The sequence below is a fragment of the Carassius carassius genome, chromosome 6 (assembly GCF_963082965.1).
Source record: "Carassius carassius chromosome 6, fCarCar2.1, whole genome shotgun sequence".
In the NCBI taxonomy this organism is placed as follows: Eukaryota; Metazoa; Chordata; class Actinopteri; order Cypriniformes; family Cyprinidae; genus Carassius; species Carassius carassius.
In genome coordinates, this window is record NC_081760.1 from 3,776,144 (window position 1) to 3,791,208 (window position 15,065).

General features: G+C 36.5%; 1 protein-coding gene across 6 annotated transcripts in view; it reads left to right on the forward strand.

The window, feature by feature from the left end:
- The window catches only part of LOC132142247 (sorbin and SH3 domain-containing protein 2-like), a 65,166-nt gene that overhangs the window by 44,988 nt on the left and 5,113 nt on the right, over nucleotides 1-15,065 (forward strand). For 4 of the 6 annotated variants that reach the window (XM_059551967.1, XM_059551966.1, XM_059551969.1 and 1 more), the window contains 13 exons: nucleotides 529-649; nucleotides 1,244-1,419; nucleotides 3,149-3,215; nucleotides 3,319-3,369; nucleotides 4,114-4,318; nucleotides 4,551-4,665; nucleotides 6,750-6,833; nucleotides 8,653-8,709; nucleotides 10,178-10,224; nucleotides 10,719-10,894; nucleotides 11,375-13,057; nucleotides 13,935-13,996; nucleotides 14,252-14,349. In XM_059551967.1, coding sequence (XP_059407950.1) covers nucleotides 529-649; nucleotides 1,244-1,419; nucleotides 3,149-3,215; nucleotides 3,319-3,369; nucleotides 4,114-4,318; nucleotides 4,551-4,665; nucleotides 6,750-6,833; nucleotides 8,653-8,709; nucleotides 10,178-10,224; nucleotides 10,719-10,894; nucleotides 11,375-13,057; nucleotides 13,935-13,996; nucleotides 14,252-14,349 — 2,942 coding nt within the window. The remainder of the gene's footprint in view (nucleotides 1-528; nucleotides 650-1,243; nucleotides 1,420-3,148; nucleotides 3,216-3,318; nucleotides 3,370-4,113; nucleotides 4,319-4,550; nucleotides 4,666-6,749; nucleotides 6,834-8,652; nucleotides 8,710-10,177; nucleotides 10,225-10,718; nucleotides 10,895-11,374; nucleotides 13,058-13,934; nucleotides 13,997-14,251; nucleotides 14,350-15,065) is intronic. The other 2 variants (XM_059551970.1, XM_059551971.1) reach the window with 2 other exon arrangements.

Consider the following 15,065-nt stretch of genomic DNA (forward strand, 5'->3'; position numbering starts at 1 on the left):
TAATTTCATGTGGGCTTAAAGGTTCCTATGAGGACCTATGATTTTCCATGTGGCCTGTTATGATGAGTGTTTGAGATTAACATTTGCATCTATTGCCTCTGGTGACTGAACACTTTAACTTCTTTGGAATATGAATGTATAATGGAACCATATTCCAGTGTTAACACTCTTTCTTACATAGATTGTCCTGCACTCATTATCTGTAGGTTCTTTTTAAAGTGTTTTTTGTCATGTGGTCTAACAGTTTTCCAGTTACCTCTCCATTTGTCGTCCATCGTTCCTCTCATGTTTCTACAGAAACACTAACATCTGATCACAACCTTTGTCTTTTTTGTAACAGCATTTTCCTCAGTATTGACATAACTCAGAAACATTTGTTGTAGAGAATCTGTAATATTAAAAAAAAAATGTCTGTTAATGTGTACTTTCATGTCATATATTTCTCATTCTTCTAACTTCTTATTGTCCCATAGCTGTCACCCACTCATACTTGTTCATACCTTATAAACTGATTTGTATGTTGCCCAGGGTCAGATGGCAGTGAATGGAAGCTCTCAATCTCAGAGGCCCTTTTCTCCACCTGTGTACCCACCTCCACCCCCAACCCTAAGCCCAGGCCTGGTAAAGATCCAGCAGGGTCATAGTTCAGGTGAGTGGAGAGTACCACACACACCTTTAGCTAGTATTGCAAAGCCGTGTTTTGACTATTTCAGTCCTAAATCTTCTTGCTCTATTATATTAGATTTGACTGTGACTGTCAAGCTCTAACATGCCATTTAGTTTCTATTCCCAATTTCTGTCACCATATCTTTTTCAGGCTGACACTATGTGAAATAATTGCCATGATCATGCCATCTGATACAAATTTTGGACATCGTTATAGATTGCTTTTGTCAAAGGCAGGTTCTGATTGCTTAGTATGACATTCTCCCAATTTATTGCCTTTATGATGAATCTTAGCATCCTATGAAGTTTTAACAGTAACAAAATGTAAGGCCTGCAGTGTGACCATATCTATGGCAGCAGTCTAATGTAGAACCAATGGCGGAAGTGTAATCAATGAAGTGTGTGTGTGAGGGAGAGTGACAGAGAGAGAGAGAGAGCGAGAGAGAGAGAGACTGTTACTGGGGTCACAATTAGACAAGAATACATTGTAAAGGTCAAAAAAAAATTAAACTGCGGTTTTTTTTTTTTGTCTTTTTTTCTAATCTGTCGCCAACCTTTCTCCCACTCTCTCATTTAGAGGGTTCAGAGACAGTGAAGAGAGAGACCGTTGTCTCTGGTCAGACAGTGGTCAGTAGTTCTGTGCCCATCGCTCGTTTCTCAGAGGAAGAAAAGAAAGTGTCCATCCTAAAAGCTCCCCATTACGAAGGCATTGGACCAGTGGATGAGTCAGGCATTCCCATCGCCATCCGAACGGTAAGTGATATCCTGGCATTTTTAAGGAAACTGACAAAAATTACAAATTAAAAACAACTATAATATATATATATATATATATATATATATATATATATATATATATATTATAGTTGTTTTTAATTTGTAATTTTTGTCAGTATATATATATATGTGTGTGTATATATATATGTATATATATATATATATATATATATATATATATATATATATATATATATATATATATGTATATATATATATATATATATGTATATATATATATATATATATGTATATATATATATATATATATATATATGTGTATATATATATATATATATATATATATATATATATATATATATATATATATATATATATATATATATATATATATATATATATATATATGATTTTTTTCCCCTTAGTCTTAAATAAAATAAAATAAAAAAATCAAGTATGTTTTACAAGAAATGCTAATTCAGTCTTTCTACTTAAAGAATGCATGCTGTATTTAGTGATACTTGCTGGGGTTTTTGTAATTATTTGTGAAATTTACTAGCAATTTCATAGTGAAAATTGTTTAATATTAAACCCTGTGCCTTTTTTCTGTGTTTTTTGCTGCTGATTTACTAGCTATGTTTCATTGTAGCAAACTTGAGAGTTTATTATACGTAACACAATTTATACACAGTTGTCATTACTGGTGTCACAATGACTTTTCAAAGTCATTTACTGTAGTGACATATTTAAGTTATGACTGCTATATTTATAATCAGCTATGTTTACAGACAAGTAATTTGTCTGTCCATAACTGTTGCATCGTGTGATAGAAACAGTATACATTAACTGTTTATTATAAAACAGTTTGATATGGATTTTGAATTGTATTATGTTAGTCCAACAGCACTGGGAAGTGTTTCATGTTCAGATAAACTGACAGTCTGCAAGTTACATCCTTAAGCCAGTATGTTGCAACAAAGGACTCTCTTTAAGAGAGTCACTGAATCATTTATTCACCTAGTTAGTTCAAAACACTTATTCATTTAGGAAAGAAACATTGCAGAGTGGTTTTGATTTCATTTGGAGCTATTTTTGTTGGCAAATTACATAAAGTAATTGTCATTATTGTGTCTAAAAAATTACTTCTGTTTACTGTAGTGTTTATATAAATGTACTTTTATGAAGCAGGTTTTTGATCCAATGAGATTTTGAGTTGACGACGTTATACACCGAAATGGCACAAAAATAGAAACCGGAAAGGACTGACAGAATGTTGTGCCACTTATTGTGGTTGCGTTGAGATTTACGTGATATTTCATTAGCTATCACGGTGCATCTGGTTAGGGCCCAGCGTAACAGAACAAAACCCATCACTCAGTATGACATCTAGCTGCCTGAATGTCACTGGTCAGTTTTAAATCAGCTGTTAATGATCTGTTCTGAGGGCATTTTTTTCTTGATTTGTGTTTGAGTTTTTCTGACATTTGATCCTCTTATTGTGGTTAGAGGAATGCTTTTGAGCTCTCAGCAGTTCAGACTGTCTGTGAATGTGTGTGTTTGTGAGCAGAAGAGAACATTCCTGGCAGGTTACTATGATACTCCCTGTCTCATTTTTTCTCTGTGCTCTAGTGATTTTGTTGGTTGTCAGGTAATGAAAAATGCTGTTAGCTATTTGTGTGCTTAACCAGCAAACTGACAAGGCAACCACTTCTGTGTCTGTGTGTGTGTTTGTGCTTCTATTTAGACTGTGGACAGACCCAAGGACTGGTACAAGACCATGTTCAAACAGATCCACATGGTTCATAAAGCAGGTATGTATGATGGAGTGAGTGGGAGTATACACAGAACATAGTATTAGTAGTCTTCATTTTCTGCGTATTTAATCTTCTTTTTGATAATGCTGTTTTTCACCAGATGATGACTATGGAGATACATATAATGCAACATACGCTGTCATAAACAAAGGTAAGTTCTGTGTATATTAACTTCTATTTCTGCTTACTTAAAATCCATGTAAAGTGTATTAAAAGTCTGAATTCTGTGTGAAGTCTGTGTTGTAAGAATAAAGTGTTTTTAGAATATAGTAACTGTAATACAATGTACAATCAAAATGTTTATTTTCTTTAAGAAATAAACAAATGATATACATGAAAAACTGATTTGAGTAAAAGAAAAAACTTGAAAGTATCCGAAAATGGTTTTTCTTAATTTAATATGATATAAAATAGTTTTATTATTATGATATTTAATTATGATATTATTTATCATCAAAATGTTTTTTTTATATAATTATTATAGTTTCTTTAAAATAATAATAAACAAATTAAGAATTTGTCATACACACTACCTTTTAAAATTGTGAGGTCAATGAGATTTTTCTTAAAAGATTTTTCTTAAAATAATTGAATTTGTTTATATGACATATTTTGTTAGATATTTATGATATTACAAAAGATTGTTTTATTGTTTTAAAGAAGTGGGGTTTTTTTCAAGTAATTGCTCTTCTTTTGAACATTCTATTCATCAAGGAATCCTGAAAGAAAAAAAGTGTTATAGGACAACATTGATAATAAAAATAAATGTTTTTTATAAAAGGTAGTGCACATTCAAATGTTTTATGTTTTACTCTAATAGCCAAATATGTATAGCCTCTGTACATTTGTTTAATTTATCTGTTATATTATTATGATATTTGTGCTTCTTTCTTAGACAATTACCCTCCTGTCCATGCCCACCCCCCCCCTCGAACGCACACCTACCGTCCTCTCTCTAGAAATACCTCCGACACGCCAGACACTGCCGTCCACCGAGAGCTCTCGCCTTCACCCGTGCCCCCTCCACCCCCTCCCATGCCCTCTCTCCTCCAGCTCCACTCAAGAGACCTGGACAGAGAGAAAGAGTTCTCCCATGACCCGTAAGACACCTGACCTCATGTGCTACACTCTCAATAAAACAAAGATTATTGGAGTGCAATTACAAATTCAAAACCCTTTTAGTTTAATTCAGTGTGTCACTTGCTCTTTCTTTGTAACCAGTTGCTAGAAATTTACTAGCAATTTCTGAGTGAAAATTGTTTTAAAGTAAATCTTACACTCCAAAAATGTCCGACGGGTCTGACTGGTTCTTATTCTCATTCTCATCTGCAGAAATGAGTGGGGACCTCCAGATCGAAAAGTGGATACACGTAAATACAGGGCGGAACCACGGAGCATCTTTGAGTATGAGCCTGGCAAATCCTCCATTCTTGAGCAAGAAAGGCCGGTGAGTGATCTTATTTAGTTAAAACATTATACTTAAGTGATTTTGTTGTCATTCATTTCATTTAAACTGTTATAAAAATCCACACATAACATAGAGTCAAGGTTGCTAAGTTCTGAAGGCAATCCTGTTCTTGCTGTCTCTTTAATCACAAAATCAAACCTACAGGTTTTATGGCGATGTTTCTGGTGCACACATGTTAGTCACTGATGCCATTCATTTCTGATCACAAATAATGATACATTTTGGTTTATTCAATTCAATTATTTGGCCTCAAAAAATTAAATGAAATAGTGCACACATCACCACATGGTGCACACATTTTTTTTAATGCTAAACAGAATCCATTTCATTTCATTGCATTGAAAAGAACAACTTGAACATTCTTCTGAAAATGTTTTATGTTTCATTCATTTCTCTCATATGTACTCATCCATTCAAAAGTCTGGGTCTGTCAGATTTTTTAAGAATAAATTAGTACTTTTATTCAGCAAGGATATGAGAAATAAATAAAAATATGACAGTAATGCAAAATAGTGATACAAAGATTTCTGTTCAAATACATGCTGTTCTTTTGAACTTTCTATAAAAAAAAAATCCTGAAAAAATTAATCATGGTTTTCCCAAAATTACGAAGCAGCAAATACTAAACATTAAAAATAAGAATAAATGTTTCTTGAGCAACAAATCAGCATATTAGAATGATTTCTGAAGGATCACGTGACAATAAAGACTAGAGAATTCAGCTTTGCCATCACAGGAATAAATTACATTTTAAAAAATATATTACAATAGAAAACTATTTTAAAATATTATCGTTTTAACTCTTTAAAAAATTATCTTACTGACCCCAAACTTTAGAATGGCAATCCTGTCTTATGAAAACTCTCTATTTCATTGTAGCTACAGCCATTTGAGTTCTGTTTATGAAGGTCGCATTCCCAACTCACTGTTTACTAGAGTGTCAAACTGCAATTTTCCGGCCTGCTGATAGGACATGTGTTAAGGCTGTGTTTTCCCTTTGTTTCATGGATCGTTTGACCAATTAATAACCCATCAACCATGAGTTTGCTTATTGTAAGCAATGTGGTTTTCCTTTAGTTCATGTAGTCGGTCAAAAATGAAAGCAATCAGTTATTAGGTTAGCCTGAAACATTCAGCTGTGGTATTCATGAAGGAAACAATGCAGATTTAAATGCCAGCAATACAGTATGTCCCAATCTCCCCATAATAATGTCACATTCTACTGTATTTGTCTAAGGCGAGACAAATTAAATTGCCCAAGAGAGGAATTACCTCAGTGTTTATGTTTCCTTTGACAGAAATTTAACTTTTTTTTATCAGTGCAGAGACAGAAATGTCAAGAGGCTGAATCACAGCACTGCCCTCAGCACAAAAACACAGTGGATGTGGCAGTGGGAGATGTCCCAGGTGGCAAAATGAGGGGGCAGCTTTCTCAGCAACTACAGTCATACAGTAGCTTAAGGAAGAGCGAAAGAGATTTCAGAGAGAGAGAGAGAGAGAGAGAGCAGAGAGGAAGAAGCATGATGTCTCCCCCTTTTGGACAGTACTGAGAGGCACAACACGTATTAAAGAGACAGTCCACCCAAAAATGAAACTTTGACTTGCCCTCATGTCGTTTCAAACCTGTATGAATTTCTTTCTTCTGCTGAAAATGAAGAAAGATGGTAAACAGATGGTTTCAGTTCCCATTGACTTACATTGTATTTTTAATCCACACAATAGATGTCAATAGGAAACAGAGCTGTTTTGGTTACCAGCATTTTTCAAAATATATTTTTGTGTTCAGCAGAAGAAAGGAACTCATACAGGTTTTGAATAACATCAAGGTGAGCAATTGATGATGGAATTGGCATGTTTAGGTGGTTTATCTCTTAAGGTATCTCTTTTTTTATGTGTGTGAGTGACAATGTGTGGATGACCAGAACATCATCCTCCTCTGTTCTTTTCTCACCAGTTCTTACAGCATATTTTGCTCCTCCTAACCCTGATTTCCATCTCTGTTTTCCCCTCATTGTTTTTCCTATCTTCTTACCTCTCTTTTTCTATGTTGCTCCTTGCTCCAGACATTTGATTTAAACCCAGATGACATAGATTTAGAGAACGAGCCTTGGTTTAAATTCTTTTCCGAGTTGGAGTTTGGACGGCCGGTAAGTTGAGAGAGACTGTGGCAGGTTGGCATGCTGTAGGCTGTAATCTCCTTGTCCGGTAAACACATGCTGTTGTGTAATGACAAGCATCTGTTTGTGTGTGTGTGTGTGTGTGTGTGTGTGTGTGTGTGTGTAGTTTTAGAATTCAAGTTCTGCATTGTTCAGAACTTGGTGTAATTTGCACACTGAAAACAGAAATATGACATTTAACATCACCACAATAACAATTTGCACAACAATAATGTTAGGGGGAGTGGGTCAGGCATTAGACACATATGATATGTCTGATGTTAAATCCCAAGGCTAATATTTCAAGTAAACAATCATGCTCTGTTTTCAAAATACTCACCGAAAGAGCAAGTATCATGGGGTACAATGTTGTCTTTAGAAGAATAGCAGTGGTTTTTAATAAATTGTAACTATGTGTTTTTGCTTTGGCTCTGTTTGCAGTGTCACACACTTGCTCTTATAGCTGCAGAACCTGTGCAGAAAACACTATCAAGTCAAGTTGAACTCTTTTTTTTATTAAAAATGAACAGATGTTGGATAATACAGTGGTCCTGTATTGAGAATTAGTCTATACACCAACATATAAACTTTGCACTTTTCAAGCTGAATAATTTCACTTCAAGAAGTTCTAAATGCTGAAACAATAGATAAACTGCACAGAATTATAAAAAGCATGTAGAACTTTCTGGTTGTCGAACTTAGTTGAGCATGTATTTTACTATGAGGATGTAACCAGATTTTCTTGATTGGGTGACCAAAGAATGGTTCATAGAAAAATTAGCAAAAAGAGCACTAATCTTAATTTTGGTGGAGAGATGCATCACATTCAATATCTGTGGTGATTTAAGTTATGAATACTAATCATACACTACCATTCAAAGTCTCTTAAACTCACCAAGGTGCATTTATTTGATTAAAAATACAGTAAAAACAGTAATATTATTTTTGTAAAATTAAAAAAGAAAAGAAAAACTTACTGACTCCAAACTTGAATAGTAGTTTAAGTGATTTATAGGGAGGCAGTAAAATAAAAATAAAAATAAAAAAGTACAATTTTTTTAATATAAATAGAAGAAAGATCAATGCTGCAACCAGATTCTCATCCCGGTCCTGCTTACTTTAGCATTTAGCATTATATTATTAGCATTTAGCATTGTGTTCAATACATTTGCATTAAAAAAATATTAATAATACCAGACTGCTCAATGTTGTACATAAACTAAAATAACACTGGGACCAGATGCAATTGTAATTGCAAAAATGATTGCCTAAATAGGTGTGTAATTTGTTCCAAAGTTTGAATTTTTTTATTATTTTATTTTATTTAAAGAATTAAAATTAAAAAACATGTCCATATATTTTGGAGGCCACTCTATGTTCATAAATAAGATATTTATGCACAGGTCCTCCAGCTACTATAGATCACACTCTTCCTTGCTTGTTTACTGGTTGAGTTTGCTGCTACCATGTGTAAACAAGCAAAATATGTGTGAAACCTTTATGTAATTACACCGTTGTGTGTATTATACAGTATGTACACACAAGTGTCAGTCTGTGTAAGGTAGGTAAAGCATGTGTGGGCACTTGTATAGTCGATTACTATCAACACACTAAGGTTCACTAGTATTCACACTTCATTTGTGTGTGCACTGTGTGTGTTTTATGTGATCTCTGTTTCTCCATGCCCTAATGTTGTCACTTTCTCCACATGTGTCTTTTTCCCCATGATGCACCTGCTTCTCCACCTCATCTTCATCTCTTCACCTCTGTTCGTTCGTTTGTTCGTTCTTTCGGGTGGCCGGGCATCCAGCCTCCTAAAAAGAGGTTGGATTATAATCCTGACTACTCCACATATGCTGTGGCACAGGTAAATCTACCTTCCTGTCCATCCATCCATGCATGCTTTGCTGGTGTTTTGCTCATCCTGTAATTTGCTGTTCTGCTTTTCACTTATCATCTACTATCTCCGTCTTTCTCCTTTCCTCTCAGTTTTCCTCCTCTCCCATCATTTATTCTCCAGATGGCGAATGCAAAACATTTTGACCCACACACTGTTAAAAATGATTTGAGAATGTTTTAGAAGTAAATACTATTTGTGCAGTGTTTGAAATTCAAAATTTCACGTTACTTGCCTTTTCTTTGTAATTATTTGTCAGATTTACTAGTAATTTATAAGCCATGTAAACTATACAAACAGCCTTTTTTTTCAATAAAACAAATACAAAACTAAATGTGCAACAATTAGTTCATATGAGAAGAGTCACTTTATTTGAGGCTTTCCTAGAGTGTCAGATGAATATATTACTGAAAAATATAACAAAATATTAAATGCCCATATATGCAATTTGTGCTTTTTGTAAATTGTTCAGATTGTTCTTTTGTGTGTTTTATTTTACAGCCAGGTTTTCTTTCTCTGCTATTTATGTATTTCCATCCTAAAGGGATAATTCATCCAAAAATGAAAAGTCTGTCATCATTTACTCACCCTCATGTCATTCCAAATCTGAATGATTTCCTGTCTTTCTAACAAAAAATAAAAGAAGGTTGATAACCAAACTTGTTTGACTTTAGTTTGGCTGTCATTGTGTGAACACTGAGACATTTCTGAGAATATCCTAAATTATATTTCACATATGAAAGAAAATCATAAAGGATGGGAATGAAATGATGGTAAGTAAATGATGACATGATTTTTATCATTTCAATTTTTCTCTTACAGTTTGAATGAATGTGTTTATGTGCATGTCTTTTATTTTATTTTAGTTTTGTTATTTTAAAATATGATACTGAATACTGCATTTTTTCTGTGCCTTTGGATTGTCTTGTTATTTGACTTGCTATCTGACCTATAGGTTCAGCATCGGTGTGTTAAAAATGCTGTGTTGTCAGTAATCACTTTTCTTTCTTGTCCCTGATCCAAGTCGAATGAATAACCCAAAATGAACACCAGGGGACTGCTGTATTGTGCTCAAATTTGTTATAATTCACCCCAGGCTGTGTCAAAGGAAAGGAGGCGTGGCGATCTTGGACAACATAATAGACACGGCTTCTTGTGACCTTGTGCCACGTGCAGCTTTTATTGATCTGTACTGTTTTGTTCACTGGCTTTTGTTGGCGTCTGCTTACTGTGGGGCCCCGGACCTTTTTTTATTCTCGCAGGAGGTCAAAGTTAATTTTCATAATCCTTCAAGGTGGGATTGAGAGATGTGGAACCCTTGGTTATGACAGCGCATGCGGGGGTGGGGAAGGTTTTGATTGTGGCGCGGCACGGGAGTGTTACACTTCCTTGTTCCCATGGTTCTCACTCTTCTCTTTTGTTGTGTTCTCTCTTTCAGTCATCCCTCTATCTCTCGCCTTCCGAACGACCTGATGCGCCTTTAAGGTAAGCTCCCCTTTCACTCTTAAACCAGCTTTTCACACTCAGGCTCTTGAATTTTCTCAGAGAGATGCCTATTGGATATCCATTGGAGGACAGAACCTGAGCATCCTCAGTCTCATTTTAATTAACGCATGTTTTAAAAGCTCTGCCACTGTTTATTTTTATCACTGTGTGTGTATATATGAATTTGACATCGCATGCAGAGTATTAAGCGTTGTATGTACCTCCTACTCTCTGATCATCTTCAGCTCAGTGCAACTTGCTGTACAGGATATGAGAAACCTTATTTAGGACTGTTTAATGTGTAGAAGACCCCTGCAATCAGAGAGTCTTGGTCAATATATGTAGCAGAGTATATTGTCCACTAGCTGAGCCTTTTTTGGGTGCTGTTTCCATTTCCATAAATGGTTTAGTTATTTGTATTGTACGCTGTTATTTTACAAAACCATAAACATTTCACAGCTTTGATTTCTTTATTATTTTGGGGGGATTCTTAGTTCTGCAAGTGACTACAGGAAAAGGCGAAAGTCGGATTCATCTGTCACTCAAGCCAACACAGGAAGTGAGCAGAATGCCAGTCAAGTATTTTCCCGCCCACTGGACTCCAATAAAGCACAGACATTGAAGAAGCCCACCATACGTTCCTCCCCCTCCTCACCATCCAGACCCAAAGGTAGTTTCAGACACAGTCACACAACTACACAAGCGAACAGAAGGTGTTAGACTGATCAAGTGTTGCTGAAGACGTTTCGATTATGCATCGATGCCTAATGGCATGTTACATTAGTTCTGCATTATTTTGCGCAGAGGAACTTTTTAAAGGATTTGTTCTGTTACCATTCTATCTGAATGTTTTGTCTTATTTGTGCCAGAAACTGAAACAACTCGCTTCTTTTGTTCCATCATTAGATGGTCACATTGATGGTTAGACTTACTCCTAGTAAAAGCTTACAATTTTTGTATAAGATCATAATGATGTGAGTCTGCATGTTGTCCCCTTTCTGTTATAAATTTACTGACACATTCTGACTTTCTGTAACTTGTACTGATACCTGTTTTCTCTCGCTTTGTCATTTTCTGTCAGCTGAGCTCACTAACCAGCTTTCCTGTCTCTTCTTTGTCATGCTGCGTTGGATGTTATTTTAATTCACAGCTGGAGACGCTAGTGAGTCACTCTCCTCCTGTATGAGCTCTCCAGGTATGGAGCGCCCTTCCTCTCGTCTCTCCTCAGACTCCCTCACTATCTCCACACCAACCTGGCGTGGCTCCAAGCGATCCATCTGCTTCAAGAACGGTTGGCAGGTGGGCCGACATGAAGCTGCAGAGACTTGGAGTAGTGTTGACGATGAATCTGTCGTGACTCCGTCATCACCACGGCTCAAATCACTCAGCTGTGATGATTTGTTGTCTGATGGACATGGTGCTAGTAATGATGGGAGAGCGTCCACTTCTGTGACTACCACTCGCTCTGAAAGTGCAGGTTCATTGCTTGATGAAGATGCTCCTCAGACGCCTCAAGTAAAAAGCCTTACCTCATCTCCCAGGGGGCGCCGTCATCACCGGTGTAAGATGCCACATGATTCTCCAGGTTTCCTTCAGCTCTACAAGAAAATGCACCACATAGACCGTGAGCAGCTGTTGCCCTCAGAGGTGATTCGTTCTGTACGTGCACGGATCCTCGAGCTGGAACGGCTACAGCAGCAACAGAGGCACAGCCTCCATGGTTGGGCACCTTTCGGTAATGAGGTACCTCAACACATGGTCCCAAACCTTATATCAGAATATGAACAGCTCATCCAGAAATCAAAGTCAATGCCAGACCTCGGTGACGAAAATGCTCATTCGGGCACCACCACACCAGGGTCCTCAAGGGCCAGCAGCTGTCCCAAACGACGCTTTTCTGTGGAATCACTTTTAGAGGAAGAGGATCCTCCAGAAAGGGCTCGAAGTCCCCCTGAGGGACACCCAAAACCGGGACCAGACAGCAGTAGCCTGGTGCCAATTCATGGGAAGAACCTGAGGCATCAAGACTACTTGGACAATGAGCAGGACGCCTGTGCCTCCGAAATGAGCGACATCCACATAGAAGGATCGTCAGTGTGTAGCGAAAGCGACCTGGATCACTGTTCATTTACCTCATCAGAGAGCTTCTACGGTTCCGGGCAACATCACCATCATGGACACCATCACCATAGACACCATTACCATCGCCACCATCACGTGCACCAGAGTGTTGGTCAGAGTCAAGGTTACCAACACCGTCACCTGATCAGCTCATGTAAGGGTCGCTGTCCAGCATCCTATACACGATTCACCACCATGCTAAAACATGAGCGACAACAAGAAAGGGCTCACCAGGAGTCCCACCCTGCCTCTACATCTCCGCTAGCCCAGCAGTCACCCAGTGAGACAGGCCTTTCCAAACTGGCCTTCCTGGTCAGCCCTGTGCCTTTCCGCCGGAAACCAGGCTCCCCGCCGACCCAACGACGACACTGCAGGAGAGGTCGGCCAAAATCCAAAACTGCAATTTATGAGGCTTTAGATGCAGCTTTGCAGGACATTTATGACCACATAAGGGCTGAAAAGGGGCAGGGACCAGCAAGCATGCCAGATGATAGCATATTGCGGAGGTTATTGGAGGAATTGATACCAGACGTGCACAAGCGTAGCTCCTCCTTGCGGGCTCAGAGAGGGTCCGGCTCCCCCTCCTCGCCTCACGTCCACCAGCCTTATCATGGAGCCCACCAATGTGCCTCCTACCAGCAGCAACACCACCATGCCGACTCCTCCAACAACAACCAGCATAATGCTAATGCTAATCTGCACTCTTATTCAGGTGCAGCTACATTAGTTCTCTAGAGTTTTTGTTCTGTTTCTTATTATTTTTGCAAAATCCTCATGTCATTACCTCAAACATTGAACTTGAAACTTGAAACTTGAAAGGGCTTTCACTTCTTTTCCAGTTAATCAGAATGCTTTATTAGCATGGTACCTAGTGGCCTACTTGAATGAATTAGATCTTTAGGAGATCTTACTATTTAGAGTCCTATATTCATATACTGAAACAGAGAATTTGATCCAGACATAAAGAAGGAATCAACACAGTTTGTTTGGTATATTCTCATTCAGGAAAGTATTTGATGGGACAAAAATCTGCTTTCAGTATATATATACACTGTATATTTTTTTCCTTATAGTTAGCATTTAATGCTCACAAATAAACTAATTATGAGTACATGGGAGATGTTTTTCTTTATGCCAGTTTCATCACTGCATTCCATGCTGTTTATATGCAACGATACAAGTGGAAAAGAAGTATTAGCAATCCATGTTGCAACTATTGTCCGTCTGGTATTTATGCATGATGTGTTTAACTGAGCTGAAATTTTTCTTCTTTTTTTTGCTGATGTATGAAATACTGTTATAAAGCCAATTATTTGCTTTCTTTTTATGTATTTTGAATGTTAGTTTTTATTGAATACAGTGTTTTGTGATATATTTGGGTCCTTTTTATGTCAATTGCATGCCATTTTTATGTCATACTGTGTATATCTGGATCATCCATCCTTTTGTGTTTGACCTGATATTTGAACTAAATATTAGCAAATTTTTAAATTGTCTCAAAAAATTATTTTGACACCAGCGGAATGCATGTGGTGCCACCATGAACACAAGTGTTTTCTTTCTGTTGACATCTGTCTGTGCTTCCACAGATCAGGGCTCTGATACAGGACGTCTCACACCACAAAGCAGAAGACCCACACCAGAAAGAGAGGTAGAAATTCTGCCTTGTTCATATCTATTTTTACATGAACTAGTTTTTATTTAATTAGAACAATGTTTTGAAACCTGCAGAGGAAAAAAACATTGATTACTGAATAAGTGTAAGGTGATCTTAAATCCTGAATCCTTATTCCGCTCTGCCATAAATCCCATGACCCTGTAACCTTCATTTTGTTTAAGGTCTCAGAATATATGGCTTAGCTGTGCTTATGTTGGATAGCTGATGGTGTTTTTGCTTGCTTTGTAGGTCTCTTCTAAGCAGATGACCTATCTTATATTGTCTTCTCTCCTCCATCAGAAACAGTCTACCAGGGCTATTTATGATTTTAAAGCTCAGTCTGCCAAGTGAGTATAAAACTCTGAGAAACTCTGTCTGGCGCATGCTAATATCACAGCATCTCCCTGAATCTGCAAGGTGCTGTGTCAGCTTTTTGTTTGTGAAAGTGTTATATTTTACTCTTATCTAGCAATTCAAAGCATTTTTTTTCATTGTTTTGCATTTTCTTATGCTGCAGTTTTTGCTTTTGCACAACTGCATATTAACTTGCTTTAAGTCAAATTGGTCTCTGCATCAGCAATTGAGCTGTGAGATGTCGTTGCATGAACGTGTCCGCTTGCATGAAAAGCCGTGCTAATAAAACCATTAAAGAATTTCAAGGCCCATGAATTTCAGCCTGAATTTTGCATATTACCAAATTCATTGGGTAATATATTAGAAAAAAATGCATTTTTGTAATTAGCAAATATTTAAGAAATAAGTGTTTGCAATGCCTGAAGAAGGTTTTAGACCTAAATGCTCTTATTAAATAAAGATTTAAAAGCTACAACAGTGTATAGGACAATTATATTATATTATATTATATTATATTATATTATATTATATTATATTATATTATATTATATTATATTATATTATATTATATTATTATATTATATTATATTATATTATATTATATTATATTATATTATATTATATTATATTATATTATATTATATTATATTTGGTTATCATCAGTTGTAATTACTGGAATTAGTAAATAGCTTAATCAGTGATTGGTTGC